Raw genomic sequence first — 19,648 nt, forward strand, 5'->3', positions numbered from 1 at the left:
AGTGTTCAAAGAAGTTTTAATGAAATTCATTCACTTATTTAATAAATATTTATTGAGGATTATACTAGGCAATAAGGATAAAGTAGTTAACTAGGACACACAGTTCCTGCCTCAAAGATCTTGTAGTCTAGCAGGGAGTGAAGACAATTAGGTATTTATAATATAAGGTGATAAAGACACACATAAAAGGAACAACTCATTCAGACTTGGGAGATCAGAGAAAGCTTCCAAATGAAAGTGACATCTAAGTTAAGACCTGACATATAAGTAGCCTTTGGTAGAGGGAGAGGCTACATTACTAGGCAGAAGAAAAATTATGCGGCAAAGGCCTGAAAATGGACATAGCGAGTAAAAGGTAGCAAGAAGTGAGGCCAGAAAGCTGATCAGAAAGCTAATGAGGAATTTATCTTGAGAACCATCAGAAAGTATTGAAGAAAATTAAGCAAGGGAAGGCCCTGTCAGATTTTGCTTTAGGAATCATGTTCCAGCTGAGTAGGGGAAATGGACTGGAAGGGAGACCGGACGTGAGGCAGGGGGACCAGTTAAGAAGCTGTCATAACATCCAGGTAAAGCAGGATGGTAGCCTGAACCAGGGAAGGGGCAGTGAGAATAGAGAAAATACTGGAAAATGTGAGAAATACTTAGAACGTGGAGAATGAGCTGATGTGGTGACCATTCAGTGAGCTGCAATGCTTCTCAAACTTGACTGTGCCTATGAGTTACCTGAGGATGCGGACTCCCGATTCGATAGGTCTGGGATGGGACCAGGAACTCTGCATTTCTAACAAGCTCCCACGTGATGCTGATGCTACAAGTGCCTGCTCCACAGTTTGAGCATCGAGGAGCTAGAGAACATAAGAGGAGGAAGAGCTTTGAAAGTAAAAAGGCAAATCCAGATGCGATGCATTAAAATCCATATGGTAAATCTAAGCGGTGACATCCTGTAGACACTTGGATACATGAGTCTGATGTGCAGAGAAGACCTGGGCTAGAGCGAGAGATTTGAGAGTCATCGGCGAAAATTTTGTGGAACTTTCCCCCCACCCCTCACTCCCATTTCAAGTGGAATAGTGGAGTTGGAAGCTGGATTGCAGTGGGTTGAAAAGTGAGAGGTGGAGAAGTGGAGACACTGACTCGTCTGAGAAGTTCAGCTGCAAAGAGAAAGAGAGGCAGAGAGCAATAGCTAGAGGAGAGCTTGGGTTGAGGAAGGATTTGTTTTTAAGATTAGACAGACTTGAACATGCTTAAATGCTATTAGACACAGCCGTCCATCAGTAGGCCATTAGAAAGATCAATCAGGCTTCCTGTCTGAAATGGCTACCTCATCCTTTCATTAGAAACATTCTATATTGGACTAATACTTTTCCTCTTAGCTTTGACGGCTATATTATAACTAGGACCTTCTATAGACACGATACTTTAAAATAAAGGAGGCAAAACTGCCCAAGATCTACCTATTATCTACTGCCTTTATTCTAAGGCCTTCTCTTTAGAAGCCATATTTTTAATGCTCTCCTATCATTTTCACCAATAACAACAATTTTATTATTCCAATACATATTTTACAGTCTTAGAGAAAAATCTGATATAAGCAATTAAAAGACAGAGCCCAAAGGCTTAGTCACTGGACACCAGAGATGTTCAGAGAACATATGAAAGTTTAGGAGGGACAAGGAAAAGTCCCTTCCCTTGACATACAGAAATCCGGAGTTCTGCTGGCTGGTTGCTACAGACTTCATGATTAAAGCCAGTATGCTAGAAACTGAAGAGGAATAGAGAAAAGGTCTGTGCCCTCTTAAGAGTTCATTATACCAACTACAAAATAGCAGTTTGCAAAAGGCACAAATAAAGTGTGGGAGACGGAGATAAAGGATGAAACTTAGCAGAAGATGGGAAATAGAAGGACATAAAAAAGAATTGTTGAGGCTTTGAAAGAAAAGACAAGGATGATTGATAAGCAGAAGAACAGGAAAAGAACAGAGTGAATCCTAAAGGTTGACCTCATCATAGAGTATTTGTATGAGATATTGAACTGCAAGATAAGTTTACTAAATACTTTGAGTAAGTTCACACTGTGACACCAAAATGCATGCAGGAAATGTCATTATTATTTACAGCTCATTTAAAAAAAAAAAAAAAAAAGGAAAGCTCTTTTGGAAGAACTAGAATCACAAACTCAAAAGGACCTTGAAAGATCATCAGGGTCTTGACAAAGAAGTATAGCTGTCAGCCTCCGTCTGTAAGCGCCTACACGTTGCCCCTCAGATTTCTAGCCAAGGCCACACTCTTTCAGGGCATCCCCTGAGCATGGCCATGTGTACCTAACGCAGGACACCTCTTTGCCCTTTGTTTCAGAGCCCCCTTTTATGTTGGCCAAGACTTTGCCAGATCTACACACCGATCTGAAGCCCCCTCTGCCCTACCCCACTCCCGCCTCCCTTCCTACCCTATCACAGGGATCAGATCAGCACCCTTTACACAGGCTTTCTGTACCTAATCATGCTCTCTCCTCTTTTTATCTTCTGCAGGCATTATGCTCCCTCTCTACCCAAAAACTTCACGAACTCCTAGCCCTGTCTCCACAACTGTCTGATGAATACAACGAATGCAAAGAACTTATTTGTAATTCATGTATCTGACAAAAGACCTATACCCAGAAAATATAAAGAAAATTTAAAACACAAAAATAAGACAACCCAATTTTATTTTATTTTATTTATTTGTTTATTTATTTTGGCTGCACCACATGGCATGTGAGATCTTAATTCCCCAACCAAGGGTTAAACCCGTACCCCCTGAAGTAGAAGTGCAGAGTCTTAACCACTCGACCACCATGAAAGGCCCAACCCAATTTTTTTAAATGGGCAAAAACTTCATTTTTTAAAATATGCAAATGACAAATAAGCACATGAAAAGATTTTCAATATCATAAATCATCTGGAAAATGAACATTAAAACCACAGTAAGATATCACCACACAAGTATCAGAATAGCTAATATTAAAAAGACTGACATGGTATATGTATGTATATACATACATACACACACACACACATACATATACATAATGGAATACTACTCAGCCATGAAAAAGAATGAAAGAATGCCATTTGCAGCAACATGGATGGATATAGAGATTTTCATACTAAGTGAAGTAAGCCAAACAGAGAAAGACAAGTATCATATGATATCGCTTATATGTGGAATAATAAAAAAAAAGATACAAAAGAACTTATATACAAAACAGAAATAGACCCACATAGAAAACAAACTAATGGTTACCAAAGGGGAAAATGGGGAGAGGGATAAATTAGGAGTTTGGGATTAACATATACACACTACTATACGTAAAATAGGTAAACAACAAGGACCTACTGTATAGCACAGGGAACTCCACTCAATAGAGTGTCTAGCAGGAGCCTTTTTGGGTTTTTTCTCTTTATTGTTTAGGTTAACCCCTTGTCTTCCTGTATCCAGAAAAGCCCCCTTTTTTCTAGGGGCTTTGTTTGTATGTATGAGGCTGAGAGAAAGCTACAGCCCCCTAGGCTGGGCCACAGCTCTACTCCTCCCTGCCCTAGGAGTCAGTACTGTACCCCAGGCCCTCGACAGCACTCCTGAGTGTGTGCACCACGTTCCCCTTTCTCTTTCCCTCTTTCCTGTCCCTCTATATGAACACCTCCAGCACAGACATGAACTCTTACTCTCTCCTGTTTCAGTGTTATCTGTAGGCTTGATTTGTCTTTTTTTTTTTTTCTTTTTGCCCATCTCAGGATAGTCACAGGCTAAGGTTTACGTCCCCCGTCCAGTTGGGGTTAAAGACTCAAACTTTCATAACCCACTTGGCCCTGGCTTCTGTTGCCTCAGAAAGGGATGTTATTATCTGCGGAGGCCCTTGGGTGAGGGCTCAGGCCTGCATTCTGAGGCCACTGGAAGCCCAGCCCTCACTGCTGTGAACCCTGGGGCCTGAACCATGTCAGAACTTGCTGCTGTCTTGTCATGGATGGACAGATGGACAAACGAAAGAGTGGATGGATGGATGGATGGCCACGGATGCACAATGCCTTGTCCGCAAACAGCTGAGTTGAAAGTGTCTCAGTGAGCGTGACAGCCTGCAGCAGGAGTATACGTGTGTCTGTCTGTGTGGACAAAATCTTTACGCTTTAAGGTTTGGAGATATTCAAAAGGAAATGTCATGGAAGCAGTTAAACCAAGGCCAGCCACGTCTGGATTCTGAATCTCAGGAAATGGGCAGGGCTTCTTGAAGGCCCAGATGAGTCATCTGCGAGGGTCTTGGTTCAATAAAGCACTGAGCAAGTTTGTACACCAACCAGGGGTTTAATATAAATAAAACCAGCATAGAAAAACTCAAAGCTACGCATACCACCAAAACCAGAATGCCAAGTAGTGTGGGCAAAGGCAGATTTCTGACCCTCCGGCTCAGCCAGCCCCCAAATAAAAACATCAACAAAGACAAATCAAGAAAATAAGAAACAAAGATTCATGCTAAGCTGTGGGAGGAGGAGAGAGGTGTGTGTGTGTGTGAGTGTGTGTGTGTCAGAGAACAACCTTGGGGTCGGGTTAAACCCCAGACTGGGAGGGGAAAGGAAGCTCCCTCACCACAACTTAGCCAAACCTGAGCTGCCCCGAGGTGCTGCGGGCCCTGCCCCAGCTGGGAGGCTGTGTCACGCCTAGGGCAGGGCCCATGTTCCTCCCTGTCTTGGGATCAGATAGCAGCTGCCCAGGCCTGCTGGGCCAGGGACTGACACAGGCTCCGCCTACTCATTCAAGCTGCCTGTGGAGAGAATTAGGTCACTGCTGAACCGTGGTACCTCCTGCCTCAGCCCCAGCAGACAGCAGGAGGCTGGCCCCAGACTCACTCAGTGCCTCCAGCAGCCGTGCAGACACGGCATCCTTGGCCACCCACCTCATGCCCATCCTGCCCACTGGGGGCCAGCACAACCCAGATGAGGCCACTGAAGGGCACTGGAGGGGTTTATAATTTAAATAAATTGCTGAGGTATAAGCCGCAAGTCTGGTCATGGACGCAAGTAGAGTGCCATTCTTCAGTGATGAGTCCAGAGCAATACTGGCACATTGTCCCCACGACAAGATTCCACAAGTCAGCGAACACCTGAGCTCACCTGCTGATTAACCTGCCGATTATGCGGATAGCTGCTGTTGGGGCATCGAGCTGCCTTCTGTGAAAAAAGTTATGTGCCAAGGATGACGTAGGCAACGTGGAGAGGCCTTTCACAGAATGCAAACGCCATTCAGGTAACTTAAGGATGAATGCTTGGTGAAAGCAAATCTGTTGTTTACACTGCTGGGTATTGTGGCCCCGTCTCACTGGGCACTCAACAAATATCTATTAAATGAAAGTAAGGATAAAAGAATAAGCTGTAGCAATTGCCTTGGTGCCCATCTGTTGTCGGGATGGGCTTTAAGTTATGAGCTTTATGGACACACTTATAATAAACTATAATGGAAAAGAATCTAAAAAATAATATATATATACATATATATATATATAAACAGAATCAGTTTGCTGTACACCTAAAACTAACACAACATTGTAAATCAACTATAATTTTTTTAATTTTACAGGTTTTTTAGGTTAATTTTTTTAAAGATTAAAAAAAATAAGACTGACAGTTCTTTCCAAGTGAGGAACAGGTAGGGCAACTGACACTCGTATATGATGCTGGTGGAGGTGTAAAGTGGTACAATCACTTTGGAAAACAGGTTGGCAGTCTCTTATAAAGTTAAATTTATACTTACCACCTGGCTCAACAATTCCACCTCTAGATATTTACCCTAGAGAAAACATGTGTACACAAAATGACCTGTACAAGAATGTTCGTAGCAGCTTTATTCACGACAGCCAGTCCAAATGTCCAACAAGTGAATGGACAAACCATGCTATATCCATACAATGAAAAGAGCACTTAGCAAAAACAAAGAACAAACCTTTGTTCTTTGCATGGTACATGCAATCACATGAATGAATCTCAAAAACGTTATTTTGAGTCAAAGAAGCCAAATACATAAAAGGACATATGTGATCCCATTTTTATGAAGTTCTAAAACTGGCAAAACTAATCTTGAGTGATTGATAGAAATTAGATTGGGGTTGCCTCTGTGAGGCATTGATGATTGACTGCAAAGAAGTATGAGGGAATTTTCTAGGGTGATGGAAATTTCTATATCTTGATTGGGTGACGGTTACACAGGTATATATGTTTGTCAAAACTCATCAAACTGCAACTCAAAATGTATGCATATTACCACATGTAGATTATACCTCAATAAAATTGAGTTTTTAAAATGTATTCCCAACATTTATAAATACTATACTAAATAAATACCGAATACTGAATATATAAAGACTATATCTAATAGTATTCGTTGGTATTGCAAGTGGAATGTTTATCTCATCTACATTTCTAGATGGTTACTGTTAGAAAATAAAGAGACTATTGGTCTGTTTATATTTCTTATATCCAGAGACCTTATCAAATTCCCTTATTCAGTTGTTTTTAACCAAAATCCTTTGGATTTTCTAGGCATACAATCACATCAACAGCAAATAAATAACTTCATCTCTTATTATCCAACATTTATACAGATTACTTCTCTCTTGCATTCACTAGTCTCCAAAAGAATCTTGAATAATCATGGTGATCACCAGATGTCTTTTCTTTTCCCTACTTTAAAGGAAATAGCTTAATATCTCAGTGTTTAGAATAGTACTTGCTGTTGGACTTTTTTATAAAGTCCTTATCAATTTGTAATTTCTTTCTATTCTTTCTATTTTGTTTTGCTAAGATTGATTTTTTTAATTTTTCAAATGACTTTTCCACTTTTATTAGTACAACATATGGATTTTCTCCTTCAAATTGTTGATGCAATGAAATATACTTACAGATTTCCTAATATTGCACAGTTTGCTTTCATGAAATAAAACCTCTTGAATTATTCCTTTGATAAGGTACTGGATTCTCTTTTGAATACATATTCATAAGCTAACTTGAACTTTGGGGTTTTTTCATATTAGCTTTAGCAGGTAACAGTAAAGCTGGTTTCATGAAATGATTTAGTGACTTTCTATCTTTTTCTGTGCCCTAGAAGAGTAAAAAATAACATTTAATTATCTGTCATTCTTTAAAGATTAAAAAGGATTTCAAGCTTTAACTGTGAAATTGTCAAGTCTCCATGCTATATTTTATAGTAGATATTTAATCTCCAATTTTTCTATGGTAATTAGTTTCTTCAGGTTTTCTACTTGTTGGATCAATTTTATTAGGAAGTTACTCATATCAGCTAAGTTTTCAAATGTGTTACTCTTGAGTTTTAGTTAGTGATTTATAATATTTGAATTTTTTCTCTATTGTTACCTTCTTTCTCATTTCTATCTTGTATAATTTTGTTCTCTTTTTCTTTAATCAGGGTCAAAAAAGGATTGTCTGTTTTATTGGTATTTCCAAAGAACCAGCTTTTGGATTTACTTATGAGGTTTGAGGGTTTTTTCTATTTTATTAATTTCAATTGTTTTCTTTATTGCTTCCCTTACTACCATTTTGCTTCTAATTAAGATGTATAATAATTTTGTCTTTTTTTTCTTTCTTCTTTAATAATAAAGACATCAAAGCCTACAGAATTGCCTCATAGGGTAGCTTTCATTTGTTCCCAAGTTATTTTGGTAGGAAGTATCTGATTTCAATTGTTTGTTGAATATGTTGTTTTAATTTTTATTTACTTTTTGATCCAAATGTTGTTTAGGAAGGTGCTTATAATGTCCAATATTATATTTAAATTACAGTTAAAATTATTGGGGTCATTTTTAGTATTCATTACCAATTTTGTTGTATTATGATCAGAGAATATGACCTGTAAAAATCTTTATTCTTTTTAGTTTATTAAGGTATTTTTGTGGCAAAGTATACAATGTTTTTATACATATTCCATGAACCTACCAAATATATATTTTTTCATATATTAAAAATATATATACAAAAAATTTCTCTCTGGATACTTAAAATTATAACCTGTACCACCCGACCGCTCTCACTCACACACATACTCATATAGCTCTCTTTACTTTGCTTGCTTTAAAATTTTTTTCATAGCATTATTATCTTGTAAAAAACTGTATAATTTACTTATATAGTGTTTATTGTTTATCCTCTGTCAACTCTACATGAATGTCAAGTCCACCAGAACTGGGACTTTTGTCTGTGTTGTTCACTGATGTATCCCAAAAACCTATAATGGTGCCTGGCACAAGGTAATTATTCAAGAAAATATGTTAGCTAAATAAGTCATCATTACCACGTGAGCACTCAAAGGGCAAAACAGGAATACTGCCGTTTCCATTCATTCACTAACATGTTTCAACATCTACTATGGGTCATAACAGTGCTGGTGCTGAGCACATACAGATAAACAAGTCCCTGTCCTCGCAAATAGTCTTTTCTGTTATTTGAGAAGGAACTGGAGTCAGCACAAGATACTGTGAATCAATGAGAAATACAATTCGTTTTATAAATGCACTATTTATCGATCTCAAAATGGCCACAGTATCTAACTTTTTGATCTTATTGTACTTCATTCCACACTCCTACAATTAAAAAAGTTGGGCTGGGGCTTCCCTGGTGGCGCAGTGGTTGAGGGTCCGCCTGCCGATGCAGGGGACACGGGTTCGTGCCCCAGTCCGGGAAGATCCCACATGCCGTGGAGCAGCTGGGCCTGTGAGCCATGGCCGCTGAGCCTGCGCGTCCGGAGCCTGTGCTCCTCAACGGGAGAGGCCACAACAGTGAGAGGCCCGCGTACCGAAGAAAAAAAAAAAAAGTTGGTTTGTCCAAACCTTTAAATGTACTGAGGGGGATTTTATTTTTATTTATTTATTTTTAAAATAAATTTATTTATTTTTGGCTGAGTTGGGTCTTTGTTGCTGCACGCGGGCTTTCTCTAGTTGCGGCTCTTCGTTGCTGTGCGTAGGCTTCTCATCACGGTGGCTTCTCTTGTTGAGGAGCACTGGCTTTGGGCACACAGGCTTCAGAAGTTGTGGCGCGCAGGCTCAGTAGTTGTGGCTCACGGGCTCTAGAGCGCAGGCTCAGTAGTTGTGACACGTGGGCTTAATTGCGCTGAGGCATGTGGGATCTTCCCAGACCAGGTCTCGAGCCGGTGTCCCCTGCATTGGGAGGCGGATTCTTAACCACTGCACCACCAGAGAAGCCGTGAGGGGGATTTTAAGACAAAATCCCTCAAAAGAACTACCTTGAAAGGTTTTGCCAATGCGCCCGTCTCCAAAACCCGACCCCTGTAGAGACCTTGGTGGGAAGGGACAGGGTTTCACTGAGGGTAGGCACCGCCTTCTGCAGAGGTCAAGGCCGGACAAGCCCCACTAGGGAGGAATCTGCCTCGCCCACAATAAGTGCACGCCCACACTTCGAGTCAAGTAAGGGAGCTGCCACAACACCAGGTAGCAAAAAGGTTCGGGCGGGAGGCAAGACCCTACCGGGATTCAAAATCCTCCCGGGACGTCCTCCCAACATCGAAACACCGCGCACACCCACGCGCACTTCAACGCGCACGCGCAGCCATCCCGCGAGGCAACCCACCCTCCTCAGTCTTCGCCCCGCCCCGCGGACCGGAAGGAATTCCCGGCATTTCCGGTGCCGGCGCTTCTGAGGGTTCCTCAGTGATGTCGTGGTTGCGAGCCGCTTCTTTGGTCCAGGGTCCTGGAGAGGAGAGGGACGTTTTTGACGAGGAAGCTGACGAGTCGGTCCTGGTGCAGCGGGAATGGCGGAGCCACATGCAGAGACGAGTCAAAGTAAAGCTGCGTGGAGGGGGTGGGCGTCCCTTGCTGTACCGGGTTGTGAGGAGAGGCGCACGACGTTGTGAAGAGGCGGGGACCCGAGAGGAGAGGGCCGGGTGGTCCGGGCCCGACCCGGCGCTGCCCTCCCTACCCCCTCATTATGCAGTCCTGCTCGCGTCCTGCTAGGGTTTCCCAATGGGTTACTTGAAAGCGCGCGACACCACAGGACGCGTTCCTAGAGCGCCCGCGGGGCGCGTTGGACACTGGGGGGGCGGCGAACAAAATAAACTTTGTCTTAGGCTTTGAAGAGATTTGAGTTTGATGAGGACCAGAGGGAAGGGGATGGGGGAGAAACGTATACACTGACTGTGTGTGTCTAATTATGGCTGTCAGAGGACATGTACGCACTTGACATGGGTTGATTGAAGAGCTCGGGAGCCTAAAGTTAGGAGTGGTGGTAATCAGGACAGCTGGAAAAAGTGCACTTAAGAATGTTGTCGAGGGCTTCCCTGGTGGCGCAGTGGTTGAGAGTCCGCCTGCCGATGCAGGGGACACAGGTTCGTGCCCCGGTCCGGGAGGATCCCACATGCCGTGGAGCGGCTGGGCCCCGTGAGCCATGGCCGCTGAGCCTAGGTGTCCGGAGCCTGTGCTCCGCAATGGGAGAGGCCACAGCGGTGAGAGGCCCGCGTACCGAGAAAAAAAAAAAAGAATGTTGTCGAAGGGCAGTAAGACAAAGCTAACGTGGAATCCTGATGGCTAGGTAAGGGAGTATTCATGTTGGGTTTTGTTTTTTTAATTTGTCGGGTGTCAATTATCCATCTCGCAGTTGTCTCACTGTTGAGACTCGGCTTTATACCACACCCCCAGTTTCCAGGTGGAGCCTTCAGCGCCTAGTTCAGGGGGAGGACCGAAGGGTGCGGTCCATTCCAGCTAGTATCCTTGGCAACCATTAAGTTGCCACTAAAACTGCGCTTGTTTAATGCTTCAGTAAAATAGTACTTGTTTAGCATAACAACCATGTTGTCAGTATCAGAAATGCTTTACATGAGGCTGAGGCGAGGCCAGTCAGTACCGAGCATCTTTTGAGTGCTGGGGCCAGACAAAAAAATCCCTGCCCACAGAGGATTTGCATTTTACTTGAATTTAGGTATCAAGCAAAATTTCTCAAACCAGACCTCTCATGGTCCTCTTGCTAAACCAGTTTCCTCTTTCCCTACTTCCGTTCCAAGACCTTACTGCCCTGCGTCACCCACCCACGCCAGTCCAGTTGCTAAGGGGATCAAACACGTAATTCCCCATGTTTCCTCTCTGTGGAGCTACTGCTAACACTGCGTTTTGTAAAACTGTATAGAGTCAGTATTTTAAAATGTGCCCAATGCAGTGGTTGAGAATCCGCCTGTCAACGCAGGGGACACGGGTTCCGTCCCTGGTCCCGGGAAGACCCCACACGCTGCGGAGCAACCAAGCACGCGAGCCACAACTACTGAACCCCGCGAGCCTAGAGCCCGTGCTCCGCAACGAGAGAAGCCACCGCAGTGAGAAGCCCGCCCACTGCAACTAGAGAAAGCCCGCGCGCAGCAACGAAGACTCAACGCAGCCAAAAATAAATAAAAAATTTTTTTAAATGTGCCCAATAAGTCTAGACTTCAAAAAAGGGATAAACCAATAATAAACGTTTATGAGAAGCGTAGTCTACTTTGGTTGTGTGGTTATGCCATATGTTCTAGAACCGTGTTGTTAAATAACCCAGTAGAGGCCTGTTTCATCAGTCTTCCAAATTGGTTCTATGACTTTCTAGAAAAACCTACAGTGGTTTACTTGGTGTTAGTTACAACTGTAATTCTTCATTACTTTCTTATTTTTAGGAAGGCTATAGAGATGGAATAGAAGCTGGCAAAGCAGTTACTCTTCAACAAGGTTTCAATCAAGGTTATAAGGAAGGTGCAGAAGTCATTATGAACTATGGACAACTCAGAGGAACATTGAGGTAATTTTTAAAGCTTAAATGCTGAATTATTTTAACCTCAGTACTACTGGAGGATTTTTATTAAAGTAGTATGTAAAAATAAAGCGTTTAAAGTGAAGTGCTTTTCCTGTTGTTAAATCCACAAGAGTGCTGCAGAGCATAGAATAAAATCGCCTTCAAAAAGTCAAAAGTCCATCCACTTTAATATGTGAGCCAGGTGTTGTATTTTACTGCAAAGAAATGATAGGAAGTGTCTATATTTTGCTACCTGAACTACCACCAGTCTGTATCTCAAAGTAATAAAAAACTTCAGGTTTTGAATAAAGCTTTTAGTCTTCCACATGTAGCAGAACACGATAAAACAGATGTCTAGACTAGAAGTACATGATGAAAATTATAGCTGGTAACAGAAAAATGATTCCATTTACTTTAGTCCTAAATTTTGAACACCTGTCAAGATTCCATAGCAATAATGGCATGTATCAGAACCAAGTGATCAAATGGCACATGGAGCTAGGAGCATGGCAGGCTTGTCCTCTTTGATGCTTTATACCTTTTCAACTGCCCTCTATCGAGAAAAACAAACTGCTTCAAGGAATCATTGATTTTTAAAAGGTATAAAACAAAAGTTGTCAAAACAAAGGAAAAATTGATTACATTGAGGTTTTCTAAAATTCAGCTATCAGGAATCAGCATTTATACTATACTAAAGTAGGAAAATGATCACATGTTTATCGTCACATCAAGTTAATCTTTTATAAGCTACTGGTAAATCTTACACATTTTTTAAAACATCATTACTTTTCATAACAACCATTATTTCATGACGTGAATGATCTGAAATGTCAAAAAATAAAACTGTCTATACTAAAAAATTAAAGAAAAATAATTATTAGGACTAAAAGAAATCTAACCTTCTTCAATAAAATTGTTAGTTAGCTCAGCAAAGTATCTACTCTGTAACAAAGTTGGAAAGGTAAAGTTGTCTCAAAACTTTTTTTCCCCCCCTAACCTTCAGTTTGGATGGCAAGTAGCTATATGTTTAGAACAGTGGTTTTCAACCTTGGTTGCAGCTTGTTACAGCTGGGAAGCTTTAAAAAAATAATACCCCCAGAGATTCTGATTTAATTGGTCTCAGGTGTGACCTGAGTTTTGATGAGTTTAAAAGTTTCCCAGGTGATTCTAATGTGCATCCAAGATTGAGAGTCACTAGTTTAAAAGGTGGTTGATGTCCTTAAAGGAGAAACTAATTTTTCAGATCTTTCTGTTAGTTGTATCCTTCTTCAACAGAAGCTACACAGTCATAAGGGGAAAAAATCTAAAATCAGGAAGAGTGGATGTAGAGCTGTGAAGGAGGGGTTATGAATTATAAACAGTTTATATGATTAAGTCCAATTGTTTAATTCCTATTGAAAGATACTGTCCCTATATTTTTAATCCTGTTTTACCATCATTACTTTCCTGATTTTGACTTGCATTACTGTTATTAATAATTTTTGCATGGTGTTATCTGGAAAAGAAACATGTAAGCCTTAGCATCAAAAATTCTAAAAGCCTTTGTTTAATTTTTTTTCTATTTAACTCTTGCTTATATTTTTGTTCAGTGCTTTGCTCTCCTGGTGTCACCTTCATGATAATAGTTCGGCTTTGATCAGTAAAATAAATAATCTTCTGGATGCAGTTGGCCAGTGTGAAGAGTATGTGCTCAGACATCTGAAATCAATCACTCCACAGCCCCATGTTGTAGATTTATTGGACTCCATTCAGGATATGGACCTTTGTCATACAGCTCCAGCTGAGGAAAAGATTGATGAAGCTAAAGATGATAGATTCTATGAAAATAATGCTGAGTTTAACAAAAACTGTAGCAAGAATCTTAGTGGGGTAGATTGTTCATCTTTAAAATATTGTAGAACACAGGAGCGTGCACATTCCGAAAACCCAAGCCTCACTTGGATTTTAGAACAGACAGCCAGTTTGGTAAAACAGCTGGGAGTATCAGTAGACATATTACGGCACCTCAAACAACTATAAAAATTATCTTCACTTTAATATTGAAAATAATATTCAGAACTTTCTTAGAATATTTTGTTTCTGAACAAGCTAACCAGAATTTGTACTGATTTCTACATTGAATACTTCACTTGTAAGGTTATCCTTCATGGAAGTTTGAAATGTCTTCAAAATTAACACTTTAATATAAGCCTACTTTCTTTGTCACTGGTAATTTTTATGTGGTTTAAGATATGCTCGGAAATTCTAGTTGTCATCATTTTCAAATTTCTGATCAAAATCAAGCATTTTGGAACTCATTATTAGCAGAAATGAACAAGAATCAGACTACAGTTAACCCTTAAACAACACAGGTGTTAGGGGTACCCACCCACCATGCAGTTAAAAATCCGCATATTACTTATAGCTGGCCCTCCATACCTGCAGTTGCGAGTCTCAGATTCAACCCATCTCAGATCGTACGGTACTGTAGTATTTACTACTGAAAAAATATCCAAGTATAAGTGGACCCTAAGAGTTCAAACTCTTGCGGTTCAAGCATCAAATGTTATTTTGTAAGGTCTTAGCCCTACCTTCTGCTCTTATCACATTGTCTTGTGATTAGGACCTCACCTTGTAATCAGACCAAAGTTACAAAAAATTACCTAATGGCTAAAGTTGTAAATAGACACACATAGATATATATAGATATGTAGACATATATATATTGAAATTAAGAGGCTAATAAGTGTAAAGCTGAAAAAAATGTTTATACTGATAGTTAAAATACTAAAGTTTGTTTTAGTTTTTTTATTGAGGTATAATTGACTTATAATGTTTCAGGTATACAGCAAAGTGATTCAGTTATACATTTTTTTTCAGATTTTTTTCCATTATAGGTTATTACAAAATATTGAATATAGTTCCCTGTGGTATATAGTAGGTCCTTTTTGTTTATTTTATATATAGTAATGTGTATATGTTAATCCCAAACTTCTAATTTATCCCTACCTCCTTTCCCTTTTGGTAACTGTAAGTTTGTTTTCTATGTCTGTGAGTCTATTTCTGTTTTGTAAATAAGTTCATTTGTATCATTTTTTTAGATTCCACATATAAGTGATATCATACCATATTTGTTAAAGTTTGTTTCAGTTTTGTGTTTATTAAAAGTAAGGACACAGTTCCGTGAAAAATACAGAAAATACATTTCATGCTAAAGTACTTACTTAGCTCATCCAAGTTTTGAGTTAGTAGTGCTACCTGACAGTGTGCCAGATTATTCCTAAACTGCAGTTTTGCTTCATATTTATTGAGGAATAAAACATTGAAGCCACTGACTTCTGTATTATCTTGTAGCAATATTCTTAGTCTAGCATAGACAAAATGAGATTCAAACTTATGCTCCAGGACCTAAACATATAAAATCAGGAAAGGATTTTTCATCACTTTTTTGTCTGAAACACAAATTTATGTAACATGCCTGACTTCAGAGGCACCCAAAATAATTGCCTCTCATTGATAGCCATAATTTATATCTACCATCTACTGTAAAAGACTGATACCCTGAGAAAATCTTATCTGATAAAAGAGGTGTTTCAAGAGATTAAGAAAATGTACTGCTGTGATCTTACAACCTCCACAGGGTTCACCGGACATTATGAAATTGAAGCAACAAATTTGAAATCAGAAAACCATAAAGTATGTCAGGATTTACTAAAACAGGCTGAAGATATCAAGTGACATTTGACAGATGGTTTTTAAAAAAAGTGATTGTATCTCTCTAGATGTAAACACTATTTCAAAGATTTACTGATTTGTCTTGTTATGTAGATACTTTTTTCCATATTTATGAATGCAGCAAAAATCTCAAATCCACATGGAATATTATAAGCGGTCTCTGAAGTCTTCATGTTGCTCTGCCCTGCATATTAGATATGAAATATACGCATCTTTAATAATACATCTCAAGGAAGTCACCCTGAGTAAAAATTTCATGAGTGCAGCAAATCTGGAGATTTTATCTGGGCTCACCCTGACAATTTCCTGAAGGTAACACCCTTTGCCACCATTGAAAATAGGTTGTTTTTGTGTAGATGTTCGTAGAAAAGGAACTCAAGAGAATTAGCTGAGTTGAATGAAGCTGTTGGGTTGAAAACATCTCTTAAGCTTACATTGCCTTTTAAAAAAACACAGAAGTTCCTGGACTGCAGAGGAAAATTAATGGAATGCTCATTATACCTGTGTTTCATGAACCTCTATTAGAACCACAAGAGTGAAGGAAAGAAACCTTGCCTTGTGTCTTTTACCTTGCCTTGTGTGTTCTAGACCTGCTAAGTGTTGCCATGAAAAGACCCTAGATGAAGATAAATGTAAAGCAAGACTGCCCCGGAGCAGACACAGCAGAGTTTCAAGACCCAGGACCTAGACATTAGGCTTAGATGATGTGGCTTCCTTAAAAACAGAATTTTCACCTTGAGTAAGTTACTTCTAGATACTGACATATGTGGGGATTTTTTATTTGTTGTTGTTTTTTAAGCCCACAATACTATGCTTTTCTGGCATTTCAGTTGCTAGAGGTATTGAGGCCACCAAAATTTTTGTGATACACAAACAAGCAGAAGTGGGCATCTGAATTCACCTACCTGCATCCTTACCTCATTTATATCCTTAGCACTGTTTATTAACTGCTTTTGTGGTACACCAAAATAAAAGCCTTGAACCAAGTCCAAGATGTGCTTTTCATCTATCTTCAGACTAAAGTTTTGTGTTCCAGTCTAAGAGAAATAAATATAGAAAGACATTCTTTTTTTAAATTTTTTAATATTCTTTTCCTTTACAGTTTATCACAGCATATTGAATAGAGTTCCCTGGGCTATACGGTAGGGCCTTGTTTATCCATTCTACATATAATAGTTTGCATCTGCTAATCCCAAACTCCCAATCCCTCCCCCTTGGCAACCACAAGTCTGTTCTCTTATGTCTTTGAGACTGTTTCTGTTTCATAGATAAGTTCATTTGTATCATCATATTTTAGATTCCACATGTAAGTGATATCAGATGGTGTTCGTCTTTCTCTTTCTGACTTAGTACGCTAATCTCTAGGTCTATTCATGTTGCTGCAAATGGCATTATTTCATTCTTTTTTATTATGGCTGAGTAGTATTCCATTATATATATATATACCACATCTTCTTTATCCATTCATCTGTCAGTGGACATTTAGGTTGTTTCCATGTCTTGGCTATTGTAAATAGTGCTGCTGTGAACATAGGGGTGCATGTATCTTTTTGAATTATAGTTTTGTCCAGATACATGCCCAGGAGTGGGATTGTTGGATCATATGGCAACTCTATTTTTAGTTTTTTGAGGAACCTTCATCTGTTTTCCATAGTGGCTGCACTAATTTACATTCCCCCTGTAGGAGGGTTCCCTTTTCTCCACACCCTGTCCAGCATTTGTTATTTGTAGACATTTTAATGATGGCCATTCTGACCAGTGTGAGTTTTGATTTGTATTTTAGAGATTCTTAATTTCAGACCAGTAGGTGAAGTAAATATCATATGCCATCTTAAACTACCAATCAAACTTCTTGCTCTACAGAAATTCTCCAATCTCCCATCATGAAGATACTTCACGCCCCATAGTTGCTTTTCTTGCTTTTGCTCTCATTTACTGCCTTTTCCCAACAAACCTACTGGAAGAAGAGTCCGCAGTCACTGTCTCAAATTGCTTTCTCCCCATTCACTCCTGAACATCAAACTGCTTTTCGCTAAGGTCTCTGGTGGCCGCTAAATCACACGACTGCCCTGGCTGTATGATTTTCAGTCATACACTTGTCCTCTCACTTGTCTGGTTTTCAGTCCTCTCACCTGTCCTCCATCACTGGACACGAGGAACCATCTACTTTTACAATCCTTCTGCCTGCCTTCTGCAGCAGCACTTTTTCTTGTTCTACTCATTACTACTAACTTCTGCTGGGTAAACGATAAACTTGAGTTTCATTTCCAGGCCCGAGCAGCATTGTCAGTATGATTTCCCATCCTGCCTCCTTCACCACACACACACACACACACACACACACACACACAAAACACTTCTTTATGGACACTACTACAATGCTTTGTGGACAATCCACAACTCCTAAAGTTATTCACTCTGACTCTTCTGTCTCGAATACTTTTATTCCATATCCTTCCTTCTCAGCAAATTCCTATTTATCTGTCAACACGAGCTCAAATTTCAGCTTTCTCAGGCAGAGGTAGTTGCCCTTCCTAGTGTTCCTTCTTCATCACTTTGAGTACCTCAAACTTCAAATTTATTCAGGAAAGTACCTTATTCATCATTATGTCCCCAGCACTTACCACACCCTGTATATAGATGCATATGTGGTGTTCGATGAGGGAAAAAATAACTGTATTTACTAGCGAAAATGAAATCAGAAATTTAGGATTCCAAAATACATCATGTTAGGAGCTTCTCTGGTGGCGCAGTGGTTAAGAATCCGCCTGCCAGTTTAGGGGACATGGGTTCGAGCCCTGGTCCGGGAAGATCCCACATGCCGCAGAGCAGCTGAGCCCATGTGCCACAACTACTGAGTCTGTGCTCTTGAGCCCACATGCTGCAACTACTGGAGCCCAGGCACCTGGAGCATGTGCTCTGCAACAAGAGAAGCCACCACAATGAGAAGCCCATGCACTGCAACGAAGAGTGGCCCCCGCTCACTGCAACTAGAGAAAGCCCACACGCAGCAATGAAGACCCAACACAGCCAAAAATAAAATTTTAAAAATACATCATGTTATATACTTTTATTTTTAGAAGAGAAAACAAACCTTTATGTTTGCCTTTTAAATTTTTTTCCTTTTAATTTTGCATGTTAATAAAAATCCACATATACATATTCTGTCTTCATTGTACTAGGCTAAATAGTAACACTAAGACAATAGTATTTCCCAGTCATTAAAAATCACACTTATGAATGAATAATACTACAATATAATTTTTAATGGTATAAAATTTTATCTGTACAGTTTTAGCTATTAAAGACAGAAACTACAAAAGAAAAAAATCTAATAACAGTAAGAAGGAGTTGGAGGAAATAGAGGAATGGGAAAGTAACAGCTAACATGGTGTTTACGATATACAGGCACTATTCTGAAAGTTTCACCGGTATTAGTTGCTTAATCCTCATAACAGACCTATGCAGCTAAACTATTCATTACCCCCATCCTAGAGATGAGGAAACCAGGGCACCAAGGAGACTAAGTAACTTGTCCAAATCACAGCTACTAAATGGCCCAGTTGAGATTTAAAGCAAGGCAAATCTACCTCCAGAGTTGGTGCTAAGGGTAGATGTGTACGAAATAATATGGTAGCAGTGATTGTGTTTAGTGAAGGGACTATGAACTATATTTTCCCCTTGCTGTTAATTTCTACTTTTCTGCACTTTTCCAATCTTCTCCAGTCAGCAAGTATTATTTCTATAATGTGTATAATAATCAGCAACTACAAGGAACAAAAAATTTGTTTGCTATACATCTAGAAAAAGGGAAATTCCATTCCCTACTGGGAGGAGAGAATATCATCCAGGAAGTAGTATAGAAAGGTGTGTTTAGCATATACAGAAACTAAATTCTGCGTGGACTCCTTAGACTCTCTACACGCCTCTTAGAATAATTTGTGTCACTCATTGCAATAACGTTCCTTTAGCTTTTATAAATTCCTACTTAACCTTCAAAAACAGGATGTTAGTTTACTACTGACAAGTCTATGTATTGCTACAGATTTGCCAAAGAGCCAAGGGTCCTTAACATTCCAAACTCCATTTTCTTGCCCTATAAATAGCCTGATCTTTCATAAAGAAGGTTAACAAAG

At 39.8% G+C, this 19,648-nt stretch overlaps 1 protein-coding gene across 1 annotated transcript; it reads left to right on the forward strand.

Annotated features, from left to right (window-relative positions):
* Positions 1–9,647: 9,647 nt before the first annotated feature.
* On the forward strand, positions 9,648–16,499 carry YAE1 (YAE1 maturation factor of ABCE1). The gene is made up of 3 exons (XM_032643830.1): positions 9,648–9,832; positions 11,683–11,804; positions 13,388–16,499. Exons 1-3 carry the CDS (start codon positions 9,704–9,706, stop codon positions 13,815–13,817), a joined length of 681 nt encoding a protein of 226 aa, XP_032499721.1. The 5' UTR covers positions 9,648–9,703; the 3' UTR covers positions 13,818–16,499.
* The last annotated feature ends 3,149 nt before the right edge of the window (positions 16,500–19,648 follow it).

This window comes from Phocoena sinus, chromosome 9, assembly GCF_008692025.1.
Source record: "Phocoena sinus isolate mPhoSin1 chromosome 9, mPhoSin1.pri, whole genome shotgun sequence".
Taxonomy (NCBI): Eukaryota; Metazoa; Chordata; class Mammalia; order Artiodactyla; family Phocoenidae; genus Phocoena; species Phocoena sinus.